This window comes from Arachis hypogaea, chromosome 9, assembly GCF_003086295.3.
Source record: "Arachis hypogaea cultivar Tifrunner chromosome 9, arahy.Tifrunner.gnm2.J5K5, whole genome shotgun sequence".
NCBI classification, from domain to species: domain Eukaryota; kingdom Viridiplantae; phylum Streptophyta; class Magnoliopsida; order Fabales; family Fabaceae; genus Arachis; species Arachis hypogaea.
In genome coordinates this window covers 24,858,630-24,874,208 of record NC_092044.1, presented here as the reverse complement: position 1 = coordinate 24,874,208, position 15,579 = coordinate 24,858,630, and the positions used below count along the sequence as shown (strand labels likewise).

Sequence of the window (15,579 nt, the reverse complement as noted above, 5' to 3'; positions counted from 1 at the left end):
TACGTTATCGAACGAAAGTATTATTGGGAATGGTATTGCGGTTTAAAGTTTTTAAACAGGCTCATATTTTAGTATTAAATAGTATAAGTGTCGTCGTAATGTCCGAGCTATCAGAGTTGCGCAGCCGGAAGCGCGAGCTTTGGTAGTTAGGGTGTTACATTATGGTATCAGAGCAGTTCTTCCTGTAGAGCCTGAGGAATGGACTGACTATGCTTCAATTGCATGCTCTGAGCGTTTGTCATGTACTAGGTCTTGTCGGATGACGAGAATTAGAGCCTTATGCACATGACGATCTATTGATTAACGCTGTTAGTCTCGCATTGCATAATTCTTGGTATTAAGTTTGGCCGGCTTAATACTAGTGAGTTATGTACATGAAAGCACTAATGAGTTATCATAGATAATATGCGAGTTTTGAGCAAAGCGAATCACGGGTTTTGGGAACGTTGGAAACTATTTCTCGAGGCTATTCAGTTGTGTGTTTTGGATTTTGTTCGAGTCGACCTGTTCTTTCATAGCCTAACTTGAAGTTCTTGTTTGCTACTTCCCTTGAAAAGTAATTTGATGTTTCCACTCTATTTCTCTATTCATATGCATTCTTGTTTGAACTCAATTGCATATGCTTGTTTGAAATCCTTGTTGTATCTATCTTCCTCTGTTTGAGTTCTTCTTGATTCAAGTATTCTTTGATATAGCCTTGAACTTGTCTTAATGTGCTATGACTTTAACTCCGGGTTCCGAATTCATTCTTAAAGAATTTGTTGATTCGGTTTTCCTCTTATTTAACATTTATTACAGCTAATTTTGAGATTTTCACAAAAGTTGTTGTTGATTTGATATATACTTATCTACACATTTGGAACTTGAAAGATTTCTCATACAGTTTAATGATTATTTATTTCTAATACATCGCCTGTGCGTTTACTGGTTTACGGAACTACATTTACCTTAAATTACAATTTGACTTTCTAGTAATTTTACTATAGTTCCAATGCACATCTTCATTTGATTAAGTATTTGGATATTTTTCAAAATTTTGGAAAGGAAAGCTTTTTTCACTTTTATCCTAGTTGAGTCTCATTTGATAAACTTTACTTAATTTATTTTGAATTGAGTTTGATTTAGCATACTACATGGTTTATGCCACTGTTGTTCTTTTGAAAATGTTGGACTCATAGCTTTCTTCTTATGAACGGACTAAATTCTTTGTTAAACCTTTCATTTCTATGAATGTCATACTTGACTTTATTTTTAACTAATCTTTTGCATTTTGTGAACATTACCATTGATCTTGGTTTTTCTTCTCTGGTGAATCTCATTCTTATATGAGTCCATTTGATTCGTTTCAAATTAGTGCATTGTCTATTCTCTCATTATCTCTACAAGAGTTTTCAGTCAAAGAACTATCACTGAGAAATTACAAATGATTGAGTTGTCTTTTTCTATGACTTTTGTATTCTTTTGAATCAATTTGAAACTTGTTTGATGTCTCATGTTTAGCGGATCTTGTTTGAGCTATCTTGGTTTAAGATCCTTTCTTGCAAGGTTTGACTCCTTTTTAGTACATCTTAAACTTCTTGAATATTGTTGTGAGATGGTGATTTCAAGTATACTTTTGGAGTCTTGTTTTGAACTTTTAAGGAAGTTTTGAATTCTCTTTGAAACGGATTTTTTTTCTGTTGCTTGATTGAGATTGAAAACCATTGTCCAATCTTAACGAAAATTAATTTAAAGTTGGCATGCGCCATTTTAAATGAGGTTTTGGAAAGCTTCCTTGTTTAGTGAAACCGATTCGTTTGTAACGCCCCACTTATTTCCTTTACCAAATTGGAAACAAATTTTTACTTCGGAGTTTCTTTTCTAAAAAGAGTTTAACTTCCTCTTTTGTACTTGCTATAAATGTGATACACGCTTGTTTGAATATGAAATTCTGAGAATTACGAACAAGCATTTGATTACTTCCGAGTTTTTATGAACTGCTTTTGGGTTAAGAGTGTGCACCTAACTATCTTTCTAAAATAGTTGAGAAAATATTTTTTTTTTTTTGCTCTCAGCTAAATCTGTGTACAGTTGTTTTTTTTTTAAATTCTACATGATCTGTTTCAACATGAAGTTGTATTAAAGCAAAGCCATGTTTATGTTTTTGTTACTCCTTTGAAGGATGTTTATTGCTTAACCTTCTTTTAAACTGCGAAGTGATTTTTTCGCAAGTTTTCGATTCTCTTAAAAACAATGTATTCGAAAGTGGTTGTAATCGTGCTCTCGAGTTCTGTGAGCTTTGTCTTGGGTTTGATATATTCTCTTCTGTAAACCTCATACTTCATCGACTTAGTTTGAGTTTGTTTCAAACTGATGTGCTGGTTTTCTTGTTGATCCTATTGAACTTCTTTGATCCAAGGGTTATCTTTGAAGTTGCCAATTGATTTATTTCTAGCAAACTTCATTGCTTGAGCATCCTTGTTGTCTGGAATTGGATATATTCCTTCTAATCTATGAGTACTATCCTTGATATCGTTTCTCCTTGCTAGAATCTTGTATCCTTCTGAGTAGACTCGAGAATTGTTTGATATCACGTGCGATTTATAGACGCGATGCGTTAGTTCTTTAAGACGTGATATGTGTATATGAAAGTTGAAACGGTAGGTGTGCAGCGTTACGAGTGGTGGGCGTTTTGTTCCTTGCGAACGGATTTGTGGTTGTCAGGCTAATGATCGAAATTGGGGTTTGTAAAGTGCTTGATGGAGTTGGAAAGTTGAGACTTTGAGGTTAATATGAGATTAGTGTGCGGAGGTTAAGCACATCGTTTTAACTCCATCCTGTTTGATAGCCTTTGATGCCTTGCCTTTCTAACACATGATTGACCCATGTTATCTTTTGCATTGAGCCTACCTTGAAACGTTTGCTTTGCAATCACACTCCTACCTTTACATCCTTATGCTTATGACAATCAAGGTATTTGAAAATCGTATGTAAGATTATATTTTAAGATATTTTTGCTTCTTCCTCAAATGTGTTCAAGGGTGAACTGTTATGGAATTTCTTTCATTTTGTATTAATTTTCGAGGGCGAAAATTTTTATAAGGTGGGTAGAATGTAAGACCCAGAATATTTGAAAAGTCTTTTATGATCAAGTCTCAAATCATATAGTTATTTATAGCCTTAATTTCAAAGATTATTTTATTAAAGATAATTAAGGCAAGTTTTGATTTATTGGATTTGAGATAAGTTATAATTATTATCCAATTTTATAATTATTGGATTATTCTCTATATTTATAGTATAATGTTGATAGTTATGAAATAATAAGGATTTTATATGATTTGGATTGGATAAGTAATATTTTAAATATTATTACTGCTATTTTGGAAAATGAAGAAATTAAGTATGCTATTTCTAATTTTTGGATTTGGGCATTTTATTGAAAATAATTTGTAAAAATGAGGAGCAAATAGTATTTTCTATATACAATTAGTGTTGGATTTAATTTGGGTTTCATTTACCCTATTATCCCTATTTTATGTGAAATTACTATATTGCCCCTAACCCTAAGTTTCAAAAATGAAACCCTAACCTTGTAACCCAGCCGCCACACTCAATCTGTCTTCCTTCCCTCTTTCATTCATGCCACACACGGGTTCCCTTTTGTTTTCATGGAAGAAAGAAAAGAGAAGCAGAAATGGAAGAGATTGAGGAGAGCTGTGATCATGGGGTAGGGATGGGCCGCGCTACTGGCGCCGGTCACCTCGCCGCCGCGCCACCGCATCCTGCCGTCGGACCCATCCCGTTGTTGCCACCAGCATCGAAGAAGAGGGGTGACTCGCGAGTGAGAGGGGGCGAGAGCTTGTCGCCAGAGAAGGAGGGCGCCATCGGCGCCGTTCCGGGTAGAAGGAAGCGTCGTGCGAGGGGCAGAGGCGGAGGGAGCCTCTGTCGCGTCACCACCGCGCCGTTGCCGTTGCTCCCTGGCGCCACCGAAGAACCGCGCTCAACTCACCGCTGTTCAGGCTCTGGTTTGCCGTCACCCTCGTGCAGCCGCCGCCGCAGAGTAGCCTTGCACCCGCCGCCGTCTTCGCAGGAACTTGGGTGGCTGCGGCCGCTCCTCGCCATGGAGCCCGTGTCATCGTCGTTCAGCCATCGCCGGAGCAAAGCAGACGAGAGAGAGATCTGAAGGTGTGCTGGGAGTCCAGCCACCGCGCCCAGCCGCTGTTTGCGTCGCCGGCGCCGCCTCGGTTGGAACTGCCGCCATCAGACAAGGGTTCTGGCCGCCAGGGGGGTTCTGCGACTCCCGGGACCACCGCCGGAGCCTCTGGCTACTTCTTCCGTCGCCGGAAAAGCTCTACCGGTAAGGGCTTTGAATTTGGTTTATTCGTTTAAGATTCCGACAGCTTTATCGCCTCTGTTTGTGGGTTTCAGTTACCAACGCCGGAGTCCGGTCGCCACTGTCACTTGAGGTGGCTGACGTGCTGCTGCCGAACCGGTTCAAGAGACCGCCGCTGTTCGGTTCAACCGTTTCTTCTTCGGTAAGTATGTTTCGGAAAGCCTCACGTTAGTTTTCGGTTGTGTTTGGTTAATAAACGAGTTTTGGTAATGTGGGGTCGAGTCCTGATTGTTATAAGTTGCGATTAGTGTTGCTATGGTCATTGCAAAAGTGGCTGGGAGCTGAGGCTTTGGTTGCCGGTGATTTCGAGTTGAGACGGAAAGGACTCTGTGAGACGTTTGGGTTATGGAATTGCGTTTTGAGGTAGGGGCGCTTTCCAAAATTATGTTTTATGTATTGGAATTATTACATATGGATACTGATGTGAGATATTGTGTATTTAGTGATTGTATCTGCCTTATGTATTATTTGATTGACTCGAATGATTATGGATGTTGATTGGGCTGAATTGTTGTGCGGCTTTGTGAGATGTAATGTTTGAAGTTGATTCTTTAAAGATTTGAAATCTGAGTTTAATCCGTTGAGGATTGATTTGATATGAGTAAATTACTTTGATGATTTGAAAAGTCGAATGTACCTTTGAATTTAGCCTGGTTCATTTTAATTGATTTGGTTTTGGACAAGTGATTTGTTATTGAACCGTTTCTTTAAAGCTTTGGAAATGAGTTATATCGATTGATATTGAGTTGATTTTGAAATGGTATCTTTGAGATACGCCACTGAGGCGAATGTTGGATTTAGCTTGCTTTAAATTGATTTCTGGTTTTGAGCTGTTGAAAAGGAATGAGGGATGGTTTAGTTGGGACCCGAACCGGGTGGCAAAAGTCCAAGTTTTAGGGGAGGTGCTGCCGAAATTTCTACAAAATCCTACAATTGTTTGTAAGGTTATTTAAAAGGGTTGGAATTGAGAAATTGTATGATTTGATTTACTAAAAGGATATTTATGTTTTCAAGCTTAATTTATTTGATGAACCTTATACGTTGAGTTCGGCTTATTTAGAACTGAACTATTTTTACCGTTTGAATCACTGAAGGAAAGAATGATGCTCCAATATCGATTTTAAAATAAAAAGGAGTTTTTAGTGATTCCAAAGGAACCTAGACTTTTGATTGATTAATCAAGTTTGAGGCATTTTGGAAGAGTTAGAAAAATGGGTTCTAAAAAGAAACCTGAAAGTGGTTTGATTCAAATGAACCGGTTCCGTTTCAAATGAGTTGATTTTTGGATCGGGTTGGAACTTGTGATTTTGTATGGCCGGTTTTATAGTAGATTCAGTTTTATTTACTTGAACCGAGAAATCTATGATTTTAAGAGTTTCAATGAATTTTAAGGAATTGATATAGGTTGACCTTCCCTAAAGACTTGGGACTCTGCCGAGAAACTTTTGTTATAAAATCCCATTGTTGGATGGGTGATTTTGAATGCTTTGAAATAAATCCTTAACTTGCCATGGTTTTGGAAGTTTTGGAAAGAGAATGCCGAGAGTGGCTCTGTTTTAAAAAAGGGAACTCACTTTGAGTAAATTTGGCTTATGAGCCTGAGATGATTTGAGAAACGAGATTTCTAAAGCCAAGGCTGAAAAGAGTTGAAACTTGATTTCAAAGTGAAATGAATAGAGAAAATGATTTATGGCTTAAATGCCAATTTCATGAATTTGATGATTTTGAATGTGGAAGTGCTGTTTTGTTGAGAGCCGAATTGGCTGTGTATGTTTATACATATTGATTGGTTCTGGATTGAACCGTGAGCCGGAATGGCTGTGTATGATATGAATATTGGCTGGTTCTGGAATGAACCGTGAGCCGGATGGCTGAGATGGATGGTGATCCATGATTGAATATAAATGCATGTATGCAATTGAATGATTTGTGAATTTAAGCCGAATGGCTGAAATGAAAGTTGTAAGCGAGTATGCTTGTGTTTTCTCTCTAGTTGTAAGGGTGACAGGGCACCGATACCCTCTAATGGCGACAGGACGCAGATACCCTCTAATGGCGACAGGGCGCAGATACCCTTTAATGATAATAATGCGCAACAGAGAGACTGTGTCCGGGTTAGCTACCGGACACGTCGGGTTGGCTTGATAACCGACAGATGATATCATCAGCCACTAGGGACAGGCATGCATCATTTGCATCTATGTGACATTGTTTGGGTGTGCACATTGTACTTGGTTTGCCTATGTGATTAACTGCTAATTGTTCTACTTGCAATAACTGCTTGTTTGTGTTTGCATCTTTCTACTTGTGTTTGCATTTGGAACTCTGTTGGATTGTGGTGGATTGGTTGTGGTTGGATTGTTTGGGCCTAGGGCCGTGGTTGAATGAGATGGACCGATGGTTGATTTCGGTTTTGTGGTTCTGGTTTGGAATAAGATATGAAAGGTTATTTTGGTTCAGTATAGATAAACCTTTTTGAAATGCTTTGATGTTTTGAGAAATGAACAGTTCCTCTTTCAGAAAAGGTTTCTGACTTTACTTTCATTGTAAACTGTTGTTTTTGAAAAGAGGCATAAGATGGTTATTAATCACTGGTACGGTTTATCTTCATGTATCCTATTACAGTAATTCCTAAAAACCCTCTACTGAGAACCCTTTCGAGGATGATGTTCTCACCCCTTACAATTTTCCCCTTTCAGGATGTGGGCGCAGAAGTTACGAAGAATTTATTTAGTTATTGTTGTGATGTTCTGTATTGCCTTAGATTATTAATTATTGTACCCTCGCCTTTATCTTGATATATTCTGTAAGAGGGATAGGAATTGTATTGGTTAATGTCTGTAATATTATTTGTATATGTATGTATATATATGGATGTACTCTTTATGAGGTTCTGTAAGTTGTATGGTTTCTTTGGATGTACGTTATCGAACGAAAGTATTATTGGGAATGGTATTGCGGTTTAAAGTTTTTAAACAGGCTTATATTTTAGTATTAAATAGTATAAGTGTCGTCGTAATGTCCGAGCTATCAGAGTTGCGCAGCCGGAAGCGCGAGCTTTGGTAGTTAGGGTGTTACAACCTGTAATGAAGATCAGAGCAGAAAATAAGGGAAAGAGGTGGATGTTGTAGCCTTGATCGCCAAAGTTGCAGTGGCAGTAGATGATGGTGGCGGCAGATGGTGGTGACAACAAAGGAGGGAGACCGAGGGGAAGAAGGAGAAGAAGGATGCGTCGGCGGTAGGGGTTGATGGCGATAGAGAGGGGGTGGTGACGATGGTGGTCTCGGTGGCGGCGGCAGATGATGTTGACGGTGACGGCTGAGCCGAAACGCGTGCGAGAGAAAGAGAGAGGGATGGCAGTGGGGGTTCAAATGAGAGGGAATGGGTTCGTGATTTGAATTTACGCCACTTTTACCATCGGATTTATCATTGAAAAATTTCGATGATAAACCATTGCGAGTCACCAAAATGCATCGTTTTACTAAATTGAGTTACCGTCGGATTTTTCAGACGGTAAATCTGATGATAAAAGACACGCCAATTTAATTTATTTTTCCTCTAAATATTATCGGCGAATTTACCGTCAAAAAATAAAATCCGCCAATAATTATCTAATCTTACAAATTTGACGTGATTATCACTGGTAAATCCGACAAAAAATCTGTCGCTATTTTACAACACTAAATCCGATAATAAATTCGATGATTCTTAATATTTTTCTTATAGTAAATTATTAAAATATTTTAAAAATATATTTTATTAGTAAAATTATTTAATATTCCAAATATTTTAAAACTATTAAAATCCGAGCCTAGTCAGTTATGTATTTTCTTGTTCTTGTAAGAAATTATAATAAGTTTCCTATTTTCCTCTAACAGTTAGTAAGATGCTATTTTATCTGCATGTTACATACTCCACGTCATTCTTAGAGGAAATTAAAAAACATATTGCGACATATTTCCTTGAAAAAATCTCAAGTGTCATTTTCTCTCTCAACTTTTTGAAATTAACGAAATTGATCCCAGGAACATTATATTGCGACATATTTCCTTGTCTCTATGGGCTTCTAAATGCTTGAAATGTCCCTATTACCCCCTTTTTTGGGTCTGAAAAAAATTCTTCAAATATCTTGGGGAAGTTTTATGATAGTGACTTGGCCACCTAAAAAAATCAAACTTACTTGTGGATTTCTTTAACGCTACTTGGCACATTTTATTGCGTTTCAAAACCAAAATCCAAAACCAAATTTGGAGTCCAAATCAAATTGAAATTCTTAATGCTCATAATTAATTAAAAATATTTTTTAAAAAACTATAATACTGAATTATGTCTTAAAAATTAAATAATTATATTATTTATATATTAAAAATTAACTACTAAATTAAATATACGTATAAAATATATATTAAAATATATAAAATAAATCAAATAATATATATAAATGCATGATAATTAATATGGTAATTATTTTTTGAATAAACATAACATTTTGGTTTAACATAAATTACACTCACATTTTGCATGATTCATTTTTAAAATTTTGTTGATATGTGCTCTCAAAATATTAGTTTAAAAAGGTTAATGTGCTGATTTTTGATAGTTTAATTAAATTTGAAATTTAATTATTTGATAATAAAATTTATATATCTTATATATATATATATATATATTATATTAAACATTTAATTAAAATCAATTAAAACATTAATCTGTCTAATAAAAATAATTTTAAGAAAAAAAAGTTATTAAAAAATATTAGACTAATTTGAATGTTCTTTCATAATCCAGAACCAAACACAGGAGAGAAACTAAGTCAGGGAAGAGTGATGCAGATTACGACTTTCCAAGTTGGTGTAAAATGATAGGACGATACTGCCACGTGGCGGCATGAGAAGGCTCTGTTCTGCTGAAGCTGATTCACGAAAGAAAAGAGAAAAAAATGGCCACACAAGGAAGTTGTAGTTTGCACTCTCCGCCCACACTTGAAAAAACGCAGCTTCTGAGAGTGCAAGCCGCAAACACATTCCCGTAATCCAAAACTAAGATAAGGTTCTCTCTTTTCTTCTTTTCTCCTACCATCTCAATTCTCAACCACCAACTCTTTTTTCTGAATCGACGGTGAATTGAATGAAGAAGCCGAACACTGAATAGAGAGTGATTCTGTATTCTTCGGATTGAAGAACCAAACAGGGAAGTGAATTCAAAGGGAGATACGTACGAATTAGGTTTTATTTTTGGGACTGTATGAGTTGGGAAAATCCCAATTGGTTCTTATTCTTTAAGTTTGGAAGCTTGAGGTTTTACAAGAAGGAGCAACAACAGCTTCAGCTATGGCTATTGCTACGGCCACCTTCTCTCTCCATTTCTCCAAAGCTTCCATTCTTCATGCTCCTTTTCGTTCGTCTTCTTCGCCATACGCTTCCTCTAGAATACGCCATCGCTTCCCTTCTAGTAGATGGTTGAACAACACCACCATTTGCCCTTATGCTCCTCACAGGTCAGATTCTTGTGTTTCTTCAATTTGTAGATGTAATCATGATTTAATTTTTTATATGATAGTCTATGATTATGTGTATACATTGTCATTTGATTCATGTAGTTGATTTATCTATTGGGATAAGGCAAAACATGATACATTAGATTAGATTAGATACTATAGCATCATTTGTGAATTGTAATATGAAATATAGATGCGATAGCATCGTCTGATTTATGTAGTTGGTTTTTCTGATGATTTGTGGTATGCGTCGTTTAATTGATGTATTAGATTTTATTTATTAACTTATTTATTGGTAGAATGTGGTCAACTTTATCATATGGAATAAGGCTAAACTTGATGCTATTGAATGCTTAGAAACTGCATTTTTTTATGTTCCTATTTTATCTAATAGGATAAGGCTGAATTCACTATGGGGAAGTTATGGTTATTTATTGTGTATTTCTCTATACCCTTTTTGGCTTTGGTTACAGATTTGCATGTATTAGTCCCAAATGTTCAATCACAGATACTAGTGTACATTTGGACCATGTTGCCACAGATGAGGATGGTGAGGAAGGGTGTTCTTGTTCTTCTCCAATGGTTAAACCTGGGTGTCCGGTGCCAATCGTTAAGCTCAACCCTGATATTCTTGAGGCTGAGTCTTTGAACCTACTCAATGAAGACACATTTGTAGATACCCTACTGACAGCATTGCCTGTAGGTTTATTTTTTCACCATTTTAAATGATGTTTTGCGTGGCCTTACCATTTCTCATATTTTTATGGTGGCATTATGCAGGTTTTGTCCAAAGAGGAGCAACATTCCCTTGCAGCTACTCCAGCTCATCCTGCCGGGTTACATGGTGGGTTGCTCTTCAAACTTGCCAAAGTTCACCTTTGGCATTGTTGTTATTGAGAATGTTGACTCGTCATAGTTCTAGTGTCAAGTCGTGTCAAAGGTCAATTGACTGAAGTTTTCACTTTGTAGACAAATGGAATGCTCTTTATTGTACAACCTACTCTGTTCTGCTCGTGGCAATATAGTCTCTTTTTCTTGGATAAAGTGCTAGCTTGAATCAAAACACCTAATCTTCTCTTGGCATTTAAAAGGTGCTGTCAGTTGCACTAGGTGGTTCTTTTTGTTCTGGCATTACTGGTATTTGATTTCATATGTATCTTTAATGGGACAATCATACCTTAGGGTAGCTTGCTGGGTCACTCTTTTGTTTATTTGTTTTTCCCTCCCCAATCTCAAGCTTTCATTAGATTGATGTCATAATCTCTTTAAAAGAAAGCCATCTCCTTCTGGCTGAGATGAATGCAGTTTAGCAGTGTTATTGTGTATATCAATAATCTCAAATTGTTTGATGGCAGTGAAATCAATGATGCTATTGTCTTTTATGGCCAAGTTTAATTTTCTTATCTAATTTGAGTGTTGTATATTTCAGCTTTCTATGCTAGCTGCATAGTTGCAAATTTAGTTGAGCAGCTTTGGAACTTTGCTTGGCCCTCCGCCATTGCCTTGATTCATCCAAGTCTTTTGCCTGTTGCTGTAATGAGTTTCTTCACTAAAGTGGCTATAATTGTTGGAGGCCCCTTGGTTGGCAAAGTTATGGACCATCTTCCAAGAGTGCCTTCATACAATTCCTTAACTATTATTCAGGTGAGTTTTTCGATACGTACTCAATGTCAGTGAGGATACATCTCTGTTTTTCCTAAAATGGATCGCTCCCTGTATTTTCAGGCTGTAGCTCAGTTGCTATCTGCATCAATGATTATTCATGCTCATTCTGTGCGTCCTACTTCAGTGTCTACCCTGCTTCTACGTCCGTGGTTTGTTATATTGGTTGCAGCCGGGGCCATTGAGAGGCTATGTGGTGTAGCTTTGGGGGTAGCAAATGAGCGTGACTGGGTTGTGATGGTATTGTCTTTCAGATCTTATCCTGTTTGATTTATTTGAAAATTTTGTTTTAAAATAAATATTTTTCTGATCATCGGCGGTGTTTTCTATAGCTGGCCGGAATGAATAGGCCGATTGCACTTGCTCAGGCAAATGCTATACTAAATCGAATCGATCTCCTCTGTGAGGTATTTGCTTTTGTTTTTTTTATTTGTATTAAAGAGAATAATATCCTTTTCCCAGTTGAATAGAATATGTAGGAAAAAATGACCTCTATAATTACTTTCTCTGTTCCAAAATATATGTGTCATTGAATATTTGGTATATTAACAATTCAATGTATCTGGAATTCTGGATGCAATTTGTATCAAAATGCATTGAATTTATGAAAGTAATATATTTCCAAAATGACTGATATTTTGGAATGGAGATCTGTGTGTTTGAGTCAAACTCATAAAATGTTCATTTACAGATTCTTGGTGCGTCACTGTTTGGAATCCTGCTTTCCAAATATCATCCTGTTACCTGCCTGAAATTTGCTGCTGGCTTAATGATGGGGTTACTGCCTGTTACAGTAATTTCTCTTCCTTTCTTCATGTTCCATTACTTCCATTAATTGAAAGGAAAATTCATTTCATTCTCTATTTTAAATTCGCAGATTATTTTCACTTGTTTGGCAAACAAGCTTTCTACTGGTGTTCTTGAAAGGCCTAGACCTTCACAAACCTGCTGCAGAACATTCAATGAAGATTTTGCACCAGATGCTGAAAATATAGGTACCATTTTTACTGATCTTACTGAAGATGATCATCTTGTCCCTGTATTTTAAATATAATTTCTTTAATTGGATGGTGTAACAGTTGTTAAAGGTCTTAAAGCCATCAAGCATGGCTGGAAGGAGTATCTGGGTCAGCCAGTTCTTCCTGCTAGTCTTGCCTGGGTGCTCCTCTACTTCAATGTTGTTCTTACACCGGGAAGTTTGATGACAGCATTTTTAACGCAGCGTGGTATGTGAAATTCCCTGCATGATTGATTCATTTATTCCTCAATTTTTGGGAAATTTCTTTTAAGTTCTAATAGATCTTTTGTATCAGTAGAGAATACATTTACAGTGTTATATATACATGTACCGTGTTCTAATAAAATTGTTAGTTCCTTCATAATCTATGACATTTCAATAGGAATTGCACAAATTGTGATTCGATTCATACAAATCAAATACATTGGACTAGGTTTAACATCCATGCTCTTTTTAATAACTTTTTCTCACTTCGAATATGTGATTGTTAAACTGAATGCTGTAAAAACAGTCAAAAAGACAGAAGGCAAAATGGAGTAAATTCGATGTGACAACTTGAGGTTTATGGTCCTAGTCTCTACATTTGTTTGTACCTCATAATCATTCTGTTACATATTTAAACCAGTCATAGATGTTATTTATTTCTTTCCCTTTTCTGTATCCCGTTAATTGTTTTTTCTCTGATGGGGATTATTTCCTTTTTATTCTTGCGCCAAATCCGATACCATTATTTAAAATTGTTGAACAGGTTTACATCCATCTATCATTGGAGGATTCAGCAGCATGTGTGCTTTTATGGGTGTTACAGCTACATTCGTGTCTTCAACTTTGGTCAAGCATTTTGGCATTTTGAAGGTTTCTTCCGTAGCCTTTTCTTCATTACATGGACCGGAAAATATGATAACGTTTTTTATGTGCAATTATTGAAAAAAAAAATCTTTCCTAGGCTGGAGCTGTTGGTTTGGTGTTTCAAGCTTTACTTCTCAGCATTGCTGTTGCCGTATATTGGACCAGATCAATGTCGAATCAAAGCCCACTTCTCGTTTTCCTGTCTATGATTGTAAGTCACTGTACTTTTTATTTTTCTCAACTATCATCAATTTGTGTTCATTAATTAGGATGTCCTAAACCATAACAACTGAAGTAGATCTGAGAGCTATAGAGGATCTGATTTGCTTATACAGAATTACTGTCCCAAAACATTCGGTAAATGTAATATGGAATGTTCACAGTAGTCAGTTCCAAAGAAGCCTAAAAAATTGAAGGCCCCAGATTTTGTAATTTATTTTTTTAGAAACTTTTAATCTTTATTCACTTTGCTCAAATTTGTTCATTCTGGCGTTATGTGCGGTGCAGATATTGTCGCGGTTAGGACACATGTCATACGATGTTGTAGGGGCACAGATTATCCAAACAGGGATCCCATCATCAAAAGCAAATCTCATTGGGACAACGGAGGTCGCTGTTGCCAGTTTAGCGGAGTCTATAATGCTCGGTGTCGCAATAATTGCAAATGATCCATCTCATTTTGGGTGTTTGGCAATGTTGTCCCTTCTCTCGGTGGTTGGTGCCGCATGGATGTTCTGTAAATGGTTGTTGAATCCGACAGATGAACAAAAAACACTCTTTTCTTATGATCCTCAATTTTGATCATATTTTGGTAAGTATATCTAAATAGTTTCTGTTTTAATGTTGGATATAAAACTATTTTGTGCCTTAGGAGAGTGTTTGTGACAATGTATCGGTGTTTTTATCACAAAAAAGTCTAGAGTTCAATCCTTATTGTTACCATTCTTCTAAACAAATACTAAATTTCAACACAAAGATGAGCCTATGTGCCAAACCCAGAAGAGACTCTGGCACAAAGAGGAGTTTTAGATATAAAATCATTCATATATTTTACCGAACACATGTTTTTTGGAGAGATGGTTCATTATAATACCATATTTTTCAATAGGGTTTCTATGTCTTATTATATTACAATTGTTTCAAAAATGCCTTTCTTCTTATGATCCTCATTTCTGATATTAATAGTTCATTGTCTGATACCATATTTGACTATAACTTGCTATATCCTTTCATAGTTCGACATGTACTCATGGAAACTGGCCTTATTTTATCTGGTTTATGTTTACTTTCCTGCTTTGGCATGTAACATTTGTCATATAAAAGAAAAGTATTAATTCTTCAAAATGTTCAATTAACTGTTTGATGTAGACAATATTGGATTAAATGGTGAGCCTATGAATCCAACTGTTGCTTTGATTCTTTTGCTAATGGTGCAATACTATTTATCTAATCAAGTGTTGTCACTTAAATAAAATTGATACTTTTAGTGTGAAAGTTACTTGGTTTTGTATACTTCGCTGCACTTGATTGGATATTAGAATAAAAGAGTTTTATACCACTTCGCCTTGAAATTAAAATCATAATATTTTCATATAATCTAACCAATAACATTGTTTTATGCAGTTGCTTCCATTAGCTGCATTAGTACAAAGGCTGTTTGGTGGTGGACAAGAACCCAAAAAAAAAAAAATCTTGGCGCTATTATTATCATCCACTTAATACAGGAACTAGGGTCATTGTCTCGATGATGATTTCTATGAACAAAAATAGATAGATATGGCTGTAACCTGTAATTCTGTAAATGCAAACAAGCATGCCTTGCTATTAATAGCAGTGTGTACATGACACTTATTTTTTATTTTAGCTAGGTGCTCAGAAATAATTATAAAATCTTTGTAAAGCATTTTATTGATTTTTAAATTAATTTTTTCTGGGGTCTAATAATGAGATTCTTGCGTTCATAATAGCACAGAACAGCTGCTTTGCCCTTCTTTTTTGGTTTTTGGGGTGGGGGGGAACCCAGATATGCATGCATGGAAAATTTCATAGAGGGGTATAGGTCTTTTAGCATGGTTACTTTATACTTTGAACCTTTTGTTTTTATTCCCCCTTTGAGACCGATTGGACAACATCTACACTCGTACACACGCATAGACACACTATTAAGTGTTCTATTCA

The 15,579-nt window shown here is 36.2% G+C and overlaps 1 protein-coding gene across 1 annotated transcript; it reads left to right on the top strand.

Moving 5' to 3' along the window:
• Positions 1-9,134: 9,134 nt before the first annotated feature.
• Positions 9,135-15,345, top strand: LOC112710720 (solute carrier family 40 member 3, chloroplastic). The gene is made up of 13 exons (XM_025763107.3): positions 9,135-9,872; positions 10,346-10,571; positions 10,653-10,716; positions 11,302-11,516; positions 11,598-11,774; positions 11,867-11,941; positions 12,226-12,327; positions 12,412-12,529; positions 12,614-12,760; positions 13,301-13,407; positions 13,499-13,612; positions 13,909-14,212; positions 15,025-15,345. The coding sequence occupies exons 1-12, from the start codon at positions 9,706-9,708 to the stop codon at positions 14,200-14,202; spliced, it is 1,806 nt and encodes a 601-aa protein (XP_025618892.1). The 5' UTR covers positions 9,135-9,705; the 3' UTR covers positions 14,203-14,212; positions 15,025-15,345.
• The last annotated feature ends 234 nt before the right edge of the window (positions 15,346-15,579 follow it).

Excerpts from the sequence above, each read along its gene's own strand:
- LOC112710720 (XM_025763107.3), top strand. The coding sequence starts at position 9,706 with ATGGCTATTGCTACGGCCACCTTCTCTCTCCATTTCTCCAAAGCTTCC. Across the intron at positions 11,942-12,225 it reads GAATCGATCTCCTCTGTGAG|ATTCTTGGTGCGTCACTGTT; the intron begins GTATTTGCTTTT and ends GTTCATTTACAG. Across the intron at positions 13,613-13,908 it reads TCGTTTTCCTGTCTATGATT|ATATTGTCGCGGTTAGGACA; the intron begins GTAAGTCACTGT and ends TGTGCGGTGCAG.